Source organism: Chanodichthys erythropterus, chromosome 18 (assembly GCF_024489055.1).
Source record: "Chanodichthys erythropterus isolate Z2021 chromosome 18, ASM2448905v1, whole genome shotgun sequence".
Taxonomy (NCBI): Eukaryota; Metazoa; Chordata; class Actinopteri; order Cypriniformes; family Xenocyprididae; genus Chanodichthys; species Chanodichthys erythropterus.
In genome coordinates, this window is record NC_090238.1 from 12720796 (window position 1) to 12740591 (window position 19796).

At 36.9% G+C, this 19796-nt stretch overlaps 1 protein-coding gene across 6 annotated transcripts in view; it reads left to right on the forward strand.

Moving 5' to 3' along the window:
- adck1 (aarF domain containing kinase 1) overlaps positions 1–19796 on the forward strand; it is a 193371-nt gene that overhangs the window by 171860 nt on the left and 1715 nt on the right. For 5 of the 6 annotated variants that reach the window (XM_067367165.1, XM_067367164.1, XM_067367168.1 and 2 more), the window contains one exon: positions 11808–12001. In XM_067367165.1, coding sequence (XP_067223266.1) covers positions 11808–12001 — 194 coding nt within the window. Of the gene's footprint in view, positions 1–11807; positions 12002–19796 lie in introns of those variants that run through there. The other variant, XM_067367170.1, reaches the window with a different exon arrangement.

The window sequence follows — 19796 nt, forward strand, 5'->3', positions numbered from 1 at the left end:
TTTTAGCCCTCTGATTTGAGGGGCGTGTCTGCTGTGAAAATTCAATGTAAACACCCACTGATTTGATTGGCTAAAATCTTTGCATATGAAATTAGTGTTATATGTGGAACCCTCTCGAATACTACATTTTTACTATTACGGCTGTCGAGATTAGTGAATCATGAAAAGTGTTGCTTATTGCATTATATCTATTCCTATCACATGAAAGGTTACATTGATGAGCATTGTAGCCGATGACAATCTGTCGATCACGTGAATGCAGTGATCTCGTCATTGCAACGTGATTTCTGCACTCTCACGAATGCTTTCACCATAACTAACAATTCAAACATGATGTAAATACAGCAAGTGGTTCATTTTGCAGTGTAACAGTGTGACTGATTATAACGGGAGTTTTGGCAAGTGTCAAGGTGAACTCATGCTGTGTCATTGACAGCTTCAGCGTTGTCTGGTCTTCAGAGCCATCTTTATCATTTGGTTTCTGCGTAGACCTGCGTTTGCCTCTCTCGTTATTTACCTACTATGTGCTAATCGGTGGGCGGGGCTAAAGAGGCAGTGATGTACAAGCAGGCATTGATCTTCATAAGAGGTGGTGTTTAGCCACACTATTATGTAATGTAGTGGCACATTCCACAACATGTTGTTTTGGCAGATTGGCTTCAGTATAAGTTGTTTTTAGACTAATGAGAAAGTTTTGAGTTCTGAAACTTACAGGATGTTTTATAGTAAAATGACCTCTTAAATGTCAAAAGATCAAGGGAATTTTGATTTCAGTTCATGATCCCTTTAATAATAAAGTATTTATCGGCTAGGGGTAGGTGTAGGTGTAGGGAGGTCTTTATTGTCCCAATAAGGTGGCATTCATTTAAAAATGTTAATAAATGTAGTCATTTACTCTCTGTTATTATTGTGTCCTGTTAAAGGGGTCATGAACTGCGTTGTTTTATTGTTTTATAATGCTTTATAATGTTTTATAATGCTTTTTACATCCAAAATTGTCATAATTTATAATTAAAAGGCATTTTTCCTACCCTGATTTTAGCCCGGTTTGAACGGGGCATGTCTGCTGTGAGACTTCAGTGTAAACGCCCACTGCTGTGATTGGCTAACATCTTTCCATTTGAAATAGAATTGAAGTATTACTCTCTTTTAGCGCGTTTTTACTATTACAGCTCTCAAGGTTAACTAATTGTGAAAAGTGTTTAGTCACAGGTTTGATTTACTGACACACAGACAAAGAACATCTGAAAGTACATGAATCATTACATATCAGATCAAGTATTAGAATTAACACAGTTACTTACATGTTGCATTACTGTCGAGTCCAGGCACTACATGATATTTTGTAATCCTCAGTGGCATGTTTATTGCTTGGTAGCTCGATCTGATTTAGCACCACGTAGGCCTATGTTACTTAAGCTACCTATTCTATTGCATGTCATGTGCGAATCGGTGGGCGGGGCCAAACAGGCAGTGATGAAGTAGGCATTGATCTTCATAAATCCCCACTTTGAAAATCCTGTCGTTTGCTGGGTCTGGTGTCAATTAAAGCTTTTATTGGACTAACAAGGAAGTTTTCAGCTCTAAAACTTACAAGATATTCGTAAAGTATGATGACCTCTTATATGTCAAAAGCTCAAGGAAAATTTTATTTCTCAGTTCATCACCCATTTAATGTACAACAATAATGAGGTGCAAATAGTGTCTGCCATTATTTATAAGTATAAATAGCATCTAACAACTATTTCTACTTATTGTAAGAACTGCTACTTTTATATAGTGTAAATAGAATATATCGCTATTTACATAAATAGCATGTCGCTAAGAAAATGCTGCTATTGTCACTTAGTGCAAATAGCCGCTGCCATAATAAATACCAGAAATGTAGGCCAGCAAGTGATTGTCATATTTTGTGTACTTTTACTATACTTTTCACAAGGAGATTTCTTAGTTTGGTTTTGTTAGCTATATTTGCGGCTTTTGTACAATGAATAGTTCTGGTACTATGTTGGTTCTCCACTTCATATTTAATGTAAAATCTGGGTCCAAATTCAAAACTAGCTCAAAAACACTGGACTACAACACATTACTGTATCACATTTTTCCAAAAGTATTCCCTTTTCAGCATTCTCTGAAACAGTTGATAGTAGATTCAGAGAGATTAATTGTTTTGAAATCTTTTTGTGCATGTTTCTTGTGCTTTTACTCAGATCAGAAGGTGGCTTCCCCAACGGACCTCCATTCGCTTGATCAGATTGACCCATTTCCTCAGTGCCTTGATACAGAAAGCTGCAGAGCTGAGAGCACTAAGCAGTTAATCCTTTTATGTAGTGATTTTGACTCCTCACGGGGATGAAATGGAATGTGTATTTGAAGCACTCGTGAATATGCAGAAGGATGGCCGCATTGTTATTTTAATGTCCTCTTCCTTCTTTCCTCCTAGGGCAAGCTGTAAATCTTTCTTCATTAAGTATTCAATTGACGGACAGACTATCAATCTCTGTGCTCCTGCATGCTGACTGATTTGATGGGTAGTTACTCCGTTGGCCGGTTAGTTATGTGTAGTCCTGGGCCATCTCTGGCTGCTCACCAAGATCCCCAGAGGGAGGGCCGCTAGGACATGACCATATTCTCAACTTCTGCTGTTCTGAGCAGGCAGAGATAGAGAGAGGCATGGCTAATCAGGACTGTCTCTCTCTCTCTGGCTGTCTGAGCTGGTAGCACGACACAGTCGGTCTGTCTCTGATTTTGTCCAAATCACGTCCACACAGAGCGATTGACCCTTTTATGCAGCACACCACATCTTCCCAAGAGTCATCAGGGGACAATGGCGCATGAACGGAGCAGTGGGGGGTGACTTACCTCATGATTACCCCTCGTCTTTAAAGTGGAGAGATGCCTTGTAGTTGAACTTTGAAGTGCAGACTAACTTCAAAAGCAGGATGCGAAAGCAGAGAGATGCGGCCTGGCTGCTGAAAGCAGAATGCATCATCAGGCACATAAAAAATAGCATATAACAGAGAATAATAATGCGCTACATGACATGGTTACTCTTCAAGTAAATTAAACTAATAAAGTCCAAAAACTCAGGCTAAAAGGGCAGAAGAATTTCCTCTACAACAGACTTTTCTTTGGTCTGTTACTTTTGAATTGCAAATATTATTGTGACCCCTCACACATAACAGAAAAAACCTGGAAATGTCTGGGAATCTATCTGTCTATGTCTGTCTGTCTGTCGTCTGACTGTCTGTCTGTCTTTCATCTATCTGTCTGTCATCGATCTATCTGTCGTCTTTCTGTCATATATCTGTCTGTCTGTCTGAGATCTGTCTGTCTGACTGTTGTCTGTCTGTCTGTCTGACTGCCGTCTGTCTGTCTGACTGTTGTCTGTCTGTCTGTCGTCTGTCTGACTGCCTTTCTATCTGTCATCTATATTTCTGTCTGTCTGTCATCTATCTGTCTGACTGTGTGCGTCTGTCGTCTTTGTCTGTCTGAGATCTGTCTCTGTCTGAGATCTATCTCTGTCTGAGATCTGTCTGTCTGACTGTCTGTCTGACTGCCTTTCTTTCTGTCATCTATCTGTCTGTCTATCTGTCTGACTGTCTGCATCTGTCTGTCTGTCTGACTCTGTCGTCTTTCTCTCCGTCATCTATCTATCTATCTATCTATCTATCTGTCTGTCTGTCTGTCTGTCTGTCTGTGATCTGTCTGTCTGTCTGTCTGACTGTCGTCTGTTTGTCTGTCTGTCTGTCTGTGATCTGTCTGTCTGTCTGTCTGACTGTCGTCTGTTTGTCTGTCTGTCTGTTTGTCTGTCTGTCTGACTGACTGACTGTCTGACTCTGTCTGTCTGTCTGTCTGTCATCTGTCTGTCTGTCTGACTGTCGTCTGTTTGTCTGTCTGTCCGTTTGTCTGTCTGTCTGACTGACTGACTGACTGTCTGTCTGTCTGTCTGATGTCTGTCATCTGTCTGTCTGTCTGTCTGTCGTCTGTCTGACTGTCTGTCTGTCATCTATCTATCTATCTGTCTGTTTGTCTGTCATCTATCTAAATTATTTTATTTGTAGGGATTGGTTGTTTTATATATGATGCTTTTAAAATACATATTAATATTCCATGAATAAAATCTGTGCAGTTCATAGAAATTTCTGGGTTCTGGGCTTTGTATATGTCCAAACATGAGAGATGACTATCTCTTAGTAGGCTTTTAATCCGGACTCAGTCCAGACATAAGGACAGCTGGAACAGGCCCATAGTCACTCTAGGACTATAACCAGCTGTGCAGCACCAAAGGAAATAAGGCAGTGAGCCAATCAAGTTAGTTTTTCCTTAAAGAGAATGTGTGCACATGGAGGAGCACATGTGTCTCTGTCGTATTGTTGCCACAAGTGGTGGTATATGTATATACAGAGATTGTGGGGGCATATGGGTTGGATGTTGGAGCAGTAGCTTTAGGTCATAGACCAAGTGTTCAGTGTCCTATTTTAATCCAAACCCCTCACTTTTACTCGCTGCTGCTGCCGGCGCCTGTAAATCCCACCCAAGCGATAGCAAACTTAAATCCACTTAATTTAGCACCTAATCCCCCCTCCTCCTCCAGAATTTTAGAGATTGAGATTTAAGGATTAGCAGATAAATGGACAGGAAAATGGAGCTTGCACATGTTTTTCAAGCTCAAGTCATAGCACAGCAATCAGTTATTAAAATACTATTGCTGCTGGAATGCACTGAATGACTAGACTTTTTATCCTGCCAAGAAACCGAGGTGATTTCTGGGAACTCTCTTTTGGGATATTGTTTTGCATCAACTTCCCTTTTATAGCACAGAATATGTTTGGGATTTTGATACCCTGATCTGCTTTACTGCTTAATTGAGTTGATTGCCAATAGGTACACCAATGCTTGTGTGTATCTACACTGTGGTTGTACAATTTGTCACTCATTTTGATTTGCTTGAAAGGGGTTTAACCTTCACGCCACGCATCCATCCAAAGATTCAATCATGTTACTTAATATAAACAACTCTGAAAGAGGCTAAATTCTATGGAAACTTGTTTCCGCCATAGAATATAAAATAAAATATATGTAATTGGAACTTTTTTTCCTCACAATTCTGACTTTTTTCCTCACAATTGTTTTATAAAAAAAAAATTATAAAGTCAAAATATATTAATTATAAACTCACGAGGAATTTGTCTTGGTGACAGGAGCTTCTAGTACAAAAAATAAATAACAGACATAGTGCAGACATACATAGACATTACACAGTAGAAATTAAATATAACAGTAATGTAAGAAAAAATGTAAATAATGCAATATCATAAAAAATAAGAAAAATAAGAAAAACATAATCTATATTTAAATTAATATATTTATATTTAATGCTGACAAAACAACGTAAAATACATTGTCGAGCCGATTTTGACATCTCCCCTTACATTAAGTCCTATTTTTGAACAAATGACTCATTAATGTTAATTAGCAATTAGCATTAGCATTTGGTTATAGAGGATATGCATTGACGTCACTTTCCCGCTGGTACATGCCACCTCAGCCGGACTGAGAGGCAAAAGAGCCTGCCACATGACTGAATTTATTAGGGGAACTGCAAAAACACAAATAAAACAAACGATTATTAGTTTAAACTAAAGGTTGGACTCGGTGTAGTGTTCCTTACAACTTACCAAAGATCCATGGATATTGAATCGTGTTTCCTGACATATGTGCCTGATTTTCATGCCGGGAAAATACATAAAGCAAAATTTGCCTCTGAACGCTTTATATAAATACAAAAACTAGGTGTTAATCTGGGCGATCACTTACAGTATATCAATGTTATAATATATATCGTCATATTGTCCAGCCCTAAATCTTGTATAATGTTCATTGAAAAACATTAAATTATGCAGAATATAAGATTTTAAATATTTAATTGATGAGTTGTCAATACAGTATATAACAATACAATATATAGGATATGATTTTACCTCAAAATTCAACATATTGAGACAAAATGATAACTGTAAATCCATGTTTGGCTGCCTGGAGTCCAGTTGTTTCTGTGAATTGCAGCTTCTCTTTTCTGTAGCTTTCGGCAGTCTGTACAAATATACCTCAGATTTCTATTTGTAAAGTCGATCGCAAAGCTCTGTCCCATTTTAGATGCGTTTTTTGTGTTTTTTGCGGCTTTCATGCTGAAAACCAATGCTGCCACTCGGCATAACCTCAGTCACCTCTATTAATACTAATGCTAATAATAAGTCAGTTATTTCTAGAGGATTAAAACCATAGCGCTTAAAATTTACTCGTTGCACTTGAAGCATTGTAGTGGCTGTTCATTTTTTAAAACAGCATGTAGTTTGTTAGTAGTATTTTATAAGAATAAATTAATAAAATATGTTTTACAATGGAATTTTCAACAACAACAAAAAGGAAAAACTGAAATAATGTTAAATTCTTTATGATTTCCACTCTTTATAGTCTCTGAATCTGTATATAAATGTGGGTGGTGATGTGTTCACTGTGCTTATGGTTTGGAATGACTTTGGAATGATTTTGTGTGTTATGTATCTTGTTCATTCTATTCTGCTCGGTCTGTTTTCTCATCTTGCTGGTATTGTATGGTCGCTGCCTCCTTTATTCCAGAGACATGTGTTTGGCATTGAGACTGCTCTACACCTGTCCTGGCTGTTGCAGCAGCTTGTTGTGGGCCCTGGGCTGCTGGTGGTCTTCATGGGTCTCTGCAGGCCCCAGACATGTCTCTTGGCTCCTGGCCCTCTCAGGATAGATTAGCCCTGGGGTAAAATAGAGCCAGACACAACCAGGTTGGTGCCAACCATGGAAGCCATGCCCATGTGATACCATCAGGGGCTGTTTGCATGAACAATTAAGCCTTTATACAATAGATTATTATTATTATATCTTGGCATTATGTTCTAATTGTGACCATTGACAGATTTCATTTAGAGTTTTGCACTCTGTTAGTTGGTCCCTTATCTTCTTATGGAGCGTTTGGGTATGTGTACACCATGTAAAGTTAGGTTATTTGAGGACAGGACACAGGGTGTCTGAAATGTTCAGCAGATCCCACCTGCTGTCACATCTACTTCACCTGTTCTTCACACCATAGCCCTGCAGAATCGAGAGCAGAAAATACTTCAGTGCCATCGCAGCCCATATGTAGTGTAACCCTATTATTTTGGGTCAAAGAAACTTTAAAATGTTTCAAAAGAACATTATCCGGAACAAACCAAGGTTTTGTGCCTTACTCAAGGGCACATCTTGTGGGGTTTCAACCCACAACCATTTAGTTACAAGTATAAATCTTTAACCACTGGACTGCTGAGTCATACAATATGGTACATTGAAACAAAAACTGGTGTAGAAACCATTTTCACTCAGAAATTGCTAGTAAATTTCACAAATAATTGCAAAGAAATCATGAGTAAAGGCTAATTCACACTACACTGACTAACAATGACAGTAACTATTAGGTCACTGTGATTTTGCCAAGTAAGACATGTTCTTGGATCAACATATTTTGTTGATCCTGGAACAACATTCCAGTCTGAAAATTTAATCTTAACCCAATTCCTACCCCTAAACCTAATCCTACCCATAACTTATCCCTAAAATCAGAGGGGAAAGATAGGTGAATAACATTGATGTAGATGCACGTAAGCCTGGTTGCAAGCCTACACTTGACATAAACGGTAAACTTGTCCCTCAAATCTGATTGGTTGATTGGAATGTTGTTCCAGGATCAACAAAGATTTTGTTCCAGGAACATGTCTTACTTGGTAAAATCACGGTGACTCAACATATTACAGTCAAAATTTCTTGTGAAATGTTTTTTTATTTACTACTTAAAAAAATCCTTTTCTTTTTTAACAATGTATTGGTTTATTTTTTATATATATATATATATATATATATATATATATATATATATATATATATATATATATATATATATATATATATATATATATATATGCTCTTGACATGATAGTGATATTGTTGGAATTTATAATCAGTGGGTCTTTTAATTTAAGGCGCACTTTGTGCTCTTCTGCCACATTGTCACTCTGTGGTACTACAGGCATATGCTTTTGCAAGGACTAATTGATGTTTAATTGCCTTAATCAAGGTTTGTGATTGTTAATTGTGAGTTGTGATTTTAATCACTTGGTCTGCTGGTCAGTGGAATTAATAGCTGTTGAGGCAAATTGCCACTCTTGTCAAACCTCAGCTGAAAATGTAGAGTCCACTGATTTTCATAACTAACTTTTTTTTTTTTTTTTTTACTATTAGTCTATGTTTAGTTGTTCATTATTGTTCATTTTTTTCATTTCTGTGTTGCATGTGCCTTATATATACTTTGGAGTCGGTTTATAAGAAGTCTCTATTACTCACCAAGGCTGAATTTTGCAATAAAACAGCAATATTGTGAAATATTATTACAATTTCAAATAACTGTTTTTTAAAATGTAGTTCATCCCTGTGATGCTAAATCTAAATTTTCAGCATCATTACTCCAGTCTTCAGTGTCACATGATCCTTCAGAAGTCATTCTAATGTCATACTGAAAAATCATTCTGATTTGGTTCTCAAGAAACATTATTAACAACATTGAAAATAGTTGTTTAAAGGTGCCCTCGAATGAAAAATTTAATTTATCTTGGCATAGTCAAATAACAATAGTTCAGTAAGTCTTAAACACCATTGTTTCCTCCTTCTTGTATAAATCTCATTTGTTTAAAAGACCTCCGAAGAACAGGTACACAACATAAAACCGACTGTTACGTAACAGTCAGGGTGTATGCCCCCAATATTTGCATATGCCAGCCCATGTTCCCAACATTATGAAAGGCATTAGACAAGGGCAGCCAGTATTAACGCCTGGATGTGCACAGCTGAATCATCAGACTAGGTAAGCAAGCAAGAACAATACAGCCTGGTCTCATTGTTAATACGTAGTTATTAATACGTAACTTTAAAAGACACAAAACGTACATATTTGTACGTTTTGAATGGTGCTAAAACGTACAAATACTGACGTAATTATGGCACCAAAACGTAAACATACTTACGTTTTTACTGCGAATAAAACGTAAAATATTTACGAATCTTTCATGTCATAAAAATATATGTATAAAATATATATAAATGTTCCCTTTTTAACATTTTTAGATGAATGTAATATCCCTAAACCCCACCCCACCCCGAACCTAAACCTACCCATTTTATACATAATGTTAAAAGAATAAATCATAATGGACAGAAATGTGTAGGAAAATGACAATTTTAGTAAAAATATGACATTAAAACGATATTTTGAGCCACTTATCCTACACCTACCCCTAAACCTACCCATAACAATTTCTTAAAACTACATACTGTTAATAAATGAAAAACAGACAAACAAGCGTAACGTTAATCACAATCATTTATGTTTTGCAAATGTCAAAAGTGGTACCAAAAGTTAAAATGATGATGAGTTCCAGTCGCAGTCCTCTCTGGCTGTAACGTAATAGTTTTTATAGGGTACAGAGCAGAATATAATTTATTAATCCGTGAAATTATGAATCTGTCTTCTCTCCGTGAAGGCGCGCACTCATTTCAAATGTCAATCCACTGAAACACGGCATATCGCAATCTGCGACGAAGCAGGTGAGAACCAATGAGCGTTCGATATCAGTGCCGTAAACCATGTCGTAACGCTTCTCGAGGGTGGCGCAGGCGCACTGGCGCTATTTTTTAAAATTTGAATCATAACGTGCACGGGCTTTGACTGTGACGGTCGCTGTTGCTGAGAATGAAGGTGAAGATCGACAAATAAAGGGCTGAATTTGAATCTGTTCCTCGCAAACATATGGATTCTAAAGATATGGAGTACAGCAAACAAATAAAATGGGTGTGATTTGTTAATTTATGTTGTGCTTTGGTGTATCTTATGGTTGTATTGTCAGTCACTGCATAGGAAAAAAATCGCACAGCAAAATATTACAAAACGATTATTGAAATGTTAGTCTCGTTTAACATTATGTAACGTTTAATGACAATTGAACACAACATATTTGAATCATTAAAGCCACGATTTTAATATTAATACATGGTAATTCATATACATTCACACTTTACGTTAGATGTTTTGCGTTTTTTAAGCTGCTAATACGTAAGTATTTGTACGCTTTAGTGCTATAAATACGTCAATGTTGTACGTTTTTGTGTGTATGAAAACGTTAGTAAATGTACGTGTGGTAGAACCACACTTCACGTAAAAATACACACGTATTCTCATGAGATCACGTTGAACAATAGCGAAAAATGGCAGATGGAGCAATAATAACTGACATGATCCATGATATCATGATATTTTTAGTGATATTTTTAAATTGTCTTTCTCAATGTTTCGTTAGCATGTTGCTAATGTACTGTTACATGTGGTTAAAGTTACCATCGTTTCTTACTGTATTCACAGAGACAAGAGCCGTCGCTATTTTCATTTTTAAACACTTGCAGTCTGTATAATTAATAAACACAACTTCATTCTTTATAAATCTCTCCAACAGTGTAGCATTAGCCGTTAGCCTCGGAGTACAGCCTCAAATTCATTCAGAATCAATGTTAACAATATAACAGTATACAATACTCACATAATCCGATACATGCATGCCGCATGCATGACGAACACTTTGTAAAGATCCATTTGAGGGTTATATTAGCTGTGTAAACTTTGTTTATGCACTGTTCAAGGCAAACGCGAGCTCCGTGGGCGTGGAGCAGGAGAATTAAAGGGCCAGTAGCCCTGAATCGGCTCATTTATAATGATGCCCCAAAATAGGCAGTTAAAAAAATGAATTTCAAAAAAATCTATGGGGTATTTTGAGCTGAAACTTCACAGACACATTCAGGGGACACCTTAGACTTATTTTACATCTTTTTAAAAAAAAAAGTTCTGGGCCACCTTTAATATTTTTGTGGAAACAAATCTTTTGTTATTATATCTTTTGTTGATGATGCTAAAGGCTGCATGTCCAATCAAACCCTAAGCTGAATAAGTAAATAAAAATAAATTTAAAATTCATAATTTGGAAAAAGTAAACCAAGGGATATGAAATAATGCATTGTTTAAGGCAAAGTGCTTAGTCAGAGACTGCACCGGTATAAAGATCTGCTTACAATCTGAACCTGAATGTGGCTACTGCTGACATCATCTGGAATCTTATTTTTCCAGTCAGGCAGGGGGAGGAAGGGAGGTCTTCATGCCTGATTACAAATAAAAATTTGCCGGGAGTATCAACTCAGGGGGCTGATGTTGCCAAAGTGACAGAGCCAAAATAGCTAATCTTCACAGTCGCAGTTTCAAGCACTTAGATTCTCAGTTGTCTGTGAAATGAGCTACTCCATTTCCCTGCACCCCTCTCTCTCTCACACTCTCACACACACACTTCCCTGCTTTTTGCCCCCTAATAGTGAATATTTTTAATAACTTATTTATTTAGGTTGGTGTGCCCTTAGTAAGGCAAATCTAGAGATCATCTCTTTAGTTATTTAAATGTCATAAACAAACCCATATGACTATTTTTCAATTCAAATCAATTCAAAGTGTACTTTATTGGCATGACAATTGTTACAATGTATTGCTAAAGCATTTGATTTCTAATTGACTATTCATATAGCCCAAAAGGCGAATTTCTGAAGAATACCCTGTCCACTATTTCCAACATGAGTGTATCTCTTATGAATGAATATATATCTTAATGTAGTGAAACCTTCTAACAGCGTGGCTTTGTTTTACCTCTCAGGACGTGGAGATCCGAACAAATGCAGCGCTGTACCTCCCTCAGATCAGTGAGCTGCTGAACAGGGTTCCCCGACAGATGCTGCTGCTTCTGAAAACCAACGACCTGCTGAGAGGCATCGAGACCATCCTGCAGACCAGAGCCAGTTCCAGCTCCTTTATCAATATGTCCCGCTGCTGTACCCGTGCCATTGCCAGGTGAAAGCTACAGCAAAGTGGTTGCCTTTTTATTTCTTGTACACACTTTATACACAGGATTTAATATATATAATTTGCTGGTGGATTTCAGCAGTGGCGTGTAACGCAGTCACTCCTACTAGCCACTTTGGTGGGCTGAATTTTATACATAGGCTAATATATACATTTTTAAATTGCAGTCTTTTAAAAAAGGTATCTGAAATTACAAACTAAGAGCAATGTTGACAAAAAAATTGATACATATCAATAGTGAAATATTGGAAATGCTTCCAATACTCATTTTCCACAGAATAGATACAAAATACCAGCTGCGCTTTCTCGCCCTTTCATCTCTCCGATAAGCGAGTTGACACCCAAATCCACCTCCCTCACTCATTTCATTGGCTCCAGATGAGTATTGTTGGTGTTACAGGGCTTGAATTTCGGCATGGGGTTGCACGTATTGCCCATAATTTTACTCATTCCTGCAGATTTTGTGCTCACACTCAAAGTGTGCACACATAAAGCCACCTCTCAGAACTAAATTGAGTTCTTTTTCGGTGCTTATTGTGCTTAAACAGTCAAATACACACAATATAATGTCAAAATGCCAGTTTTTGGTGTCTAATCAAGTAAACACAGTCAGTTATGCCTTAAGTGAACATAAACAGTTGAGAAAGAAAACGCATGTGTAACAGTATATTGGATCCGTGCATCAGGTCTTAAAGTGACAACAAAGAGCTTCTTTTTTTAATGCTTTTATTCAGCAATGATGCATGAAACTGGTCAAAAGTGACAGTAAATAATTTTACATTGCTACAAAAAAAAAAGTTCTATTCATCAGAGAATCCTGAAAATATTGCACAAAAAAACTGCTTTCATTATTGATAATAATAAGAAAAGTTTCTTGAGCAGCAAATCAGCCTATTTTTAATGATTTCTGAAGGATCATGTGACACTGAAGACTAGAGTAATGATGCTGAAAATTCAGCTTTGCAATCACAGGAATAAATTAAATTTTAAAATATATTCAAATCGAAAATATTTTTTTTAAATTACTCTTTAAAACATTAGAATAGATAAGTTATTTTATATTGTAATAATATTTCAGAATTTTACTGTTTTAACAGTAGTTGTGATTAAATAAATGCAGCATTGGTGAGCAAAAACTCAAAAACATTAAAAAATCATACCGACCCCGAAATTTTGAACAGTAATGTATATAGAATTTTTAGAAAAAAGGTTATATAGAAATATAGAAAAGGTTTTATAATATTTAATAGTGATTTGGAATATCAGTAATATAAATTTCTTATGGTACTTATTTACACAGATTTTTTTTTTTTTTATTAAATTTTTAATAGATTTCTTTCTTTTAAACATCTTCTCGGTACAGTGGTAAGGTTCTGCCATGTTCACCGCAGCATTACTTGAGTAGCCACAAGGTTAGAGTTTCAGCACCTGAACAAACCTGTTCCCACACATTAGGAGTCTGTCTGCTGTTAAACGCCTCATTCTCTCTGTTCAGTGGGCTCTCATTGGCTCATCTCTGCGTGTCTGCTCTGGTGCTCAAGTCCCTGATGTCATCTCACTGCTCAAAGACAGTGTCATCTCTCTCACACCAGTAACCCACAGACACTATCCCACGCACCGCAGGAACTCTCGTTCATTTAAGTGGACTCTGTGGGACCTCACAAAGCATTTAAATGCAGTCAGACACGCACGCACACACACAACACTCACTCCAGCCTCCCCCACCCTGAAATGTAAGTGGGTGAGTGAATGCCACCATATTGTACTATATTGTACTTTCCACAGCAGTGAGCAGTGATCATATTGATTTATTCTCACCATTCTAATGAAGAACATGATGATTGGAGGAGAAAATCGTTCGGATTTGAAGGAGGAATCCTGACACTTGTCAGCGGAGAGACGCTCACGTCTGCTCGTAAAGGATTTCGGCGCGATACAGAAAGAAAAAAGCACCCAGACATGAAACTCAATGTCGTCTGCCTCAACGCCTTTTTATTAAAACCAAATGGCAGCAAAGTGCAGAATGCAGAATCTAAAATCCATTACCAATTGCTGTGCTCACAGACACAGCAGAAAGAGAAAGACAGACCTAGAGAAGTAACCGGACCATCACACACTCATTTAGTTTGATGTGAGCAGAATTGTTTGCAGTATCATCTATTACGGTGAGTTAGGTTTTCATAGTACAAGCTGTATGAATAGTTCATCCAAAAATTTAAATTTTACCTTTTACTCGCCTTCAAACCTTTAAGGCTTTCTTTTTTATCTGTGGAACACAAAAGTATACATTTTTAAAGAGGACCTATTATGTTTTTTTACATTTTCAACTTTTAATTAAAGAGGGGGTTGCATGCGATTTCACTTTTTTAACTTTAGTTAGTGTGTAATGTTGCTGCTTGAGCATAAACAGTATCTGCAAAGTTACAGCGCTGAAAGTTCAATGCACACGGAGATATTGTCTTTTAAAGTTATGGCATTTTATTGCCTACAAAAACGGGTGGTTTGGACTACAACGAGCTTCTTCCCGGGTTGGTGACATCATAAACCCTTGCTATTAACATAAACACTGCCCCTGGGAACACGCAACAAAGTGGGCGAGGCCATGTGGCGCAGCATAATGAAAGCGGAAGAGTTGTTTACACCGAACGCGAGCTGTGCGACGAGACGCGTCAAAAGATATAGAACCCATTATTATCTGTGATATTTTCTACACTGGATGCGGTGCTGAAGACAGATTCCTGAATCTACACGAGTTCAATGCTGGATTTACACAAAGACTTTTACTGAAAGATGAAGCAGTTCCCACTTTAAAAGCAGAAGCTGCTGTTTATCAGCCCCAAACTGTAAGTACGTTTTATTGTTTGTCTTTTAAACGTAATGTTATAGTTCTGTTGCTATTTTTAATGCATCTAGGACGTATACAAAGAGCAACTCGTTTTTGCTAGCCAGTTAGCTAAATTCTAGTGCAACAAACACCAACAAACTCTATGTTCATAGACAAACAGTTGTCCATACTATAAATTAAACACTACCTTTACAAAAATGCAACTACTCAGGCATGTATTTACTACAGGAAAGCTTTAATCAGGATAAAATTGTATATTGAAAGCTAACAAACAGCAGTGACAGCTTATCTAAACACTTTGACACAAATACTAAATGAAATACCATTCATAAACATCCTTCAAAAGCCGCGATTGGAGAGGTTCTACTTTTTCCTCTTCATCTGGGTCTGATTTGGCTCAATTTGATACAGCAATGTAGGCGCTATTATTTACTTTCCACCTAAGCGCGTAACTACGAATGGTAAGGGGCGTGGCGTTTCCGGACGCTTCAGCGAATCACGACAGACTGGGCAGAAACCAACCTGCTGACCAATCTGAGCACATTGCGTATGTCGGAGGAAGTGGCTTCATAGAAGCAGGAAGTCAAACGAGCCGTTCATATGACAGTGGAAACAGAGGTGTAGAATTAAGAAAAATACAGCATTTAAAAAAAAACGAAGCATTAAGACATGTTAAACTGTGCCCCCAAAATACAATCAAGCCTAGAAAAAAAACATGTAACCCCCCCTTTAAAGTTGCTGTTTGAGCATGAAAAAGGTCTGTAAAGTTACAAAGCACAAGTCCAATGCAAAGGGAGTTATTCTCTATTTCAGTAAGCACTGTTTTTGAGCTCACTGAAATTCCTTGATTGAAGTTTTCTTCCGGGAACGTTAACGTCATAATATTCCTCATTTAAAGGTGCCCTACATTCAAAAATTTAATTTACCTTGGCATAGTTGAATAACAAGAGTTCAGTACATGGAAATGACATACAGTGAGTCTCAAACACCATTGTTTCCTCCTCCTTATATAAATCTCATTTGTTTAAAAGACCTCCGAAGAACAGGCGAATCTCAACATAACACAGACTGTTACATAACAGTCGGGATCATTAATATGTACGCCCCCAAAAATTTTTCGTCGCTATTTTCTTTTTTAAACACTTGCAGTCTGTATAATTCATAAACACAACTTCATTCTCTATAAATCTCTCCAACAGTGTGTAATGTTAGCTTTAGCCACAGAGCACTATCAAACTCATTCAGAATCAAATGTAAACTTCCAAAGAAATACTGTACTCTCAGGAATCGATGTATGCATGACGAACACTTTGTAAAGATCCATTTTGAGGGTTATATTAGCTGTGTGAACTTTGTGTATGCTGTTTAAGGCAGTCGCGAGCTCAGGGTGGGAGAGCGCGAGATTTAAAGGGGCCGCGCTAAATGTAATTATATGTAATTATGGCTCAAAATAGGCAAAATAGGCAGTTAAAAAAATTAATAAAAAAAAAAAACTATGGGGTATTTTGAGCTGAAAATTCACAGACACATTCAGGGGACACTTTAGACTTATATTACATCTTTTGAAAAGGGGTTCTAGGGCACCTCTAAATAATAAAGGGGGACAAGGCCTGGCTGAGTTGGGTTAGTAGTGTGTTGAAACTCACGGTTATGGTAAAGGGCGTTACATTTCCGAAACGCGCAATGCGGTTGACCAATCTCAACACACTGTTCCAGCTGACCAATCAGAGTACACTGCGCTTTTCAGAAGGAGGGGCTTCAAAGAGACAGGAACTAAATGGAGCATTACTGACAGACTTGGGAAAGAGGTGCTGCAACAATGTAAAATATGTGTTTTTTGAATTGTTACACAAGATATGTCATGCCAAAAAATCTTGAAAAGTGTCATAAAATAGTTAAAGCATCTTGATTTTCAATTGATTTTGAAAGCTTGTATGCATATAGCCTATGTCTGCAACCAGAATTCAAAAATTGCAGAGCACAAATTTATCAGATATCTTGGAAAACTTGGAACATGGTGCTTTAATCACATGGTGTTTGTCATTTTTGGAGCTCTGGTCACTGTGAACTGTCTATGAAATGACTCAAACCATAGTACTTTTGTGTCTCACCGATAAAATAACAGCATACTTGTTTTTCATTTTTGAGTGAACTATCCTTTAAGGAAGTCTTAAAGGGTTAGTTCACCTGAAAATGAAAATAATGTCATTAATTACTCACCCTCATGTCCTTCCACACCCGTAAGACCTTTGTTCATCTTCAGAACACAAATTAAGATATTTTTGTTGAAATCCGATGGCTCAGTGAGGCCTCTATAGACAGCAATGACATTGTAACTCTCAAGAAAGGTACTCTCAAGATCCATAAAGGTAACATATTTAAATCAGTTCATGTGAGTTCATGTGAGTGGTTCTATCTTAATATTATAAAGCGACAAGAATATTTTTTGTGCAACAAAAAAACAAAATAACGAATTTTCAACAATATAGTGATGGGTCGATTTCAAAACACTGCTTTGGAGCGTTACGAATCGAATCAGTGGTTCGGAGTGCCAAAGTCACTTGATTTCAGCAGTTTAGCCGTTTGATAGGAGATCAATTCGATTCGGAAAGCTCCAAAGCAGTGTTTAGAAATCGGCCTTCACAAGATATTGTTGAAAAGTCGTTATTTTAGGGGTTTTTTTTAGTGCACAAAAAGTATTCTTCTCACTTTATAATATTAAGGTAGAACCACTGAACTCAAATGAACTGTTTTAAATATCTTTTTAGTACCTTTATGGATCTTGAGAGAGGAAATGTCATTGCTAGCAATGGAGGCCTCACTGAGCCATCGGATTTAATCAAAATATCTTAATTTGTGTTCAGAAGATGAATGAAGGTCTTACGGCTGTAGAACGACATGAGGGCGAGTAATAAATGACATTATTTTCATTTTTGGGTGAACTAACCCTTTAAGGAAGTCTTGTCTTGTCTATGTACGTGTAGTCTATATAACCCAGCCACTTTTCATTGACTCAGACACTCTGTGAAGCGACGTCACAAAGAAATTAGGTTATTGTTCTTAGTCTCTGCATGAAAAGGAAGTGATATTAGCATTCATTCTGTAGTCTCACACTGTTAAGTGTTATTTTCAGCCTCACTCTACAAATGACTAATACATTCCATGTGACCATGGATCTGGAGGTGTACCTTTTTCAAAATACTTAATGGTGGTGGAGAAAATTAGAAGAAAAAAATGTATCTTATCCTTTTACATATTTACTTAGCCTTTTTTGAATCAAGGTTACACTTCACAATTTTTAAAGTCAGCATGTGCATTATATGAATGGGGTTATGGGCAATAGTCATTAAACTACTGCCAACAACTTTTCCACAGAACTCACTTTTGTAAGTACTGTATGAAACATCAATAGTTATGTGAACAAGTGAGCTTTAGACATAACCAAGCAAATAATTCAGGACAACAAAGGCTTATTTCTTGGTGTGGATAATTGACATTGTTTTTTCAACACCTACATCAGACTCCATTTTTATTCTTTCTACTAACCACTGAGCCACCCACATAGGATTGTTGGACATCATATGCAGCAAAGGATGCATTTATGCATATTTCAAAGATCTACCAGATGAACCGGATGTTAGGATATTTGGGTTTCAAACATGCCTTAAAGTTCTGCTTCTTGTGAAGGTAGAAGTTTTCAGGTTTCGGACACAGCCTCTGTCTGATTGGCTGCATATGCAAGGTGTAATGAGAAACGAGGAGGACTGTGAGTGCATGCTGGGTTCACTCTTTCTGTCATTCTCTGTCCGCTTGCAGGGACAGACAGACTGGAAGGCCTCTTGCTGAGCTGGGTTAATAATTCAGCTCCCGCTCAAGCTGTGACAACATGCACTATATCTCACTTTAAAATATTCATTATAGATAATTCAATCGCCAACACGTTATGCAGTATTACAACTGTAAATACGCAGGATCCAAAATGAACCTATACCGTTTAAAAGTTTGGGAAAAGAATGCTTTTATTCAGCAAGGATGCATCAAATTGATCAAAAGTGACTGTAAAGACATTTATAGTGTTACAAAATAAAATACAGCTAAAAATAAATGCTGTTCTTTTGAATTTTATTTTCATTAAAGAATCCTAAAAAAAGTGCATTACAAATCATGGTTTTCAACATTGATAAGTGTTTCTTGAGCAACAAATCAACATATAAAAATGATTTCTGAAGGATCATGTGACACTGAAGACTAGAGTAATGATGCAGAAAATCCAGTGCCATAAATAAATTGCATTTTAAACTAGATGAGAAAGTTTGTCAAAACAAAACTTTGATTTTGGCTTGAGAAAGCCTGACCAAGTTTGATGATGTTGTAAAAGCTTGAAGTTTGAAGGTTTGAATAAAATGAATTAGCACTTTGTTAGCATGTTTGTAGCATCAATTAACACATTGTTAACATGTTTCTAGCATTAATTAGCACATTGTTTAGCATGTTTCTAGCATCAATTATTGTTAGCATGTTTCTAGCATCAATTAGCAAATTGCTAGCATGTTTCTAGAAAATTGAATACTGCTAGCATTTTTCTAGCATCAATTAGCACGTTATTACATGTTTCTGGCATTATTTAACACATTGCTAGCATGTTTCTACCATAAATTAGCAAATTAATTGATACATGTAACACATTGCTAGAATGTTTCTAATATTTAACAATGTTAGTATGTTTCTAGCTAGATTTAATACTGTTAGCATGTTTCTAGCACCAATTAGCACATTAACATGTTTCTAGCAAGATTTAATACTGCTAGCATGTTTCTAGCATGAATTAGCACATTGTTAACATGTTTCTAGCAAGATTTAATACTGCTAGCATGTTTCTAGCATCAATTAGCACATTGTTAACATGTTTCTAACAAGATTTAATACTGCTCGTGTGTT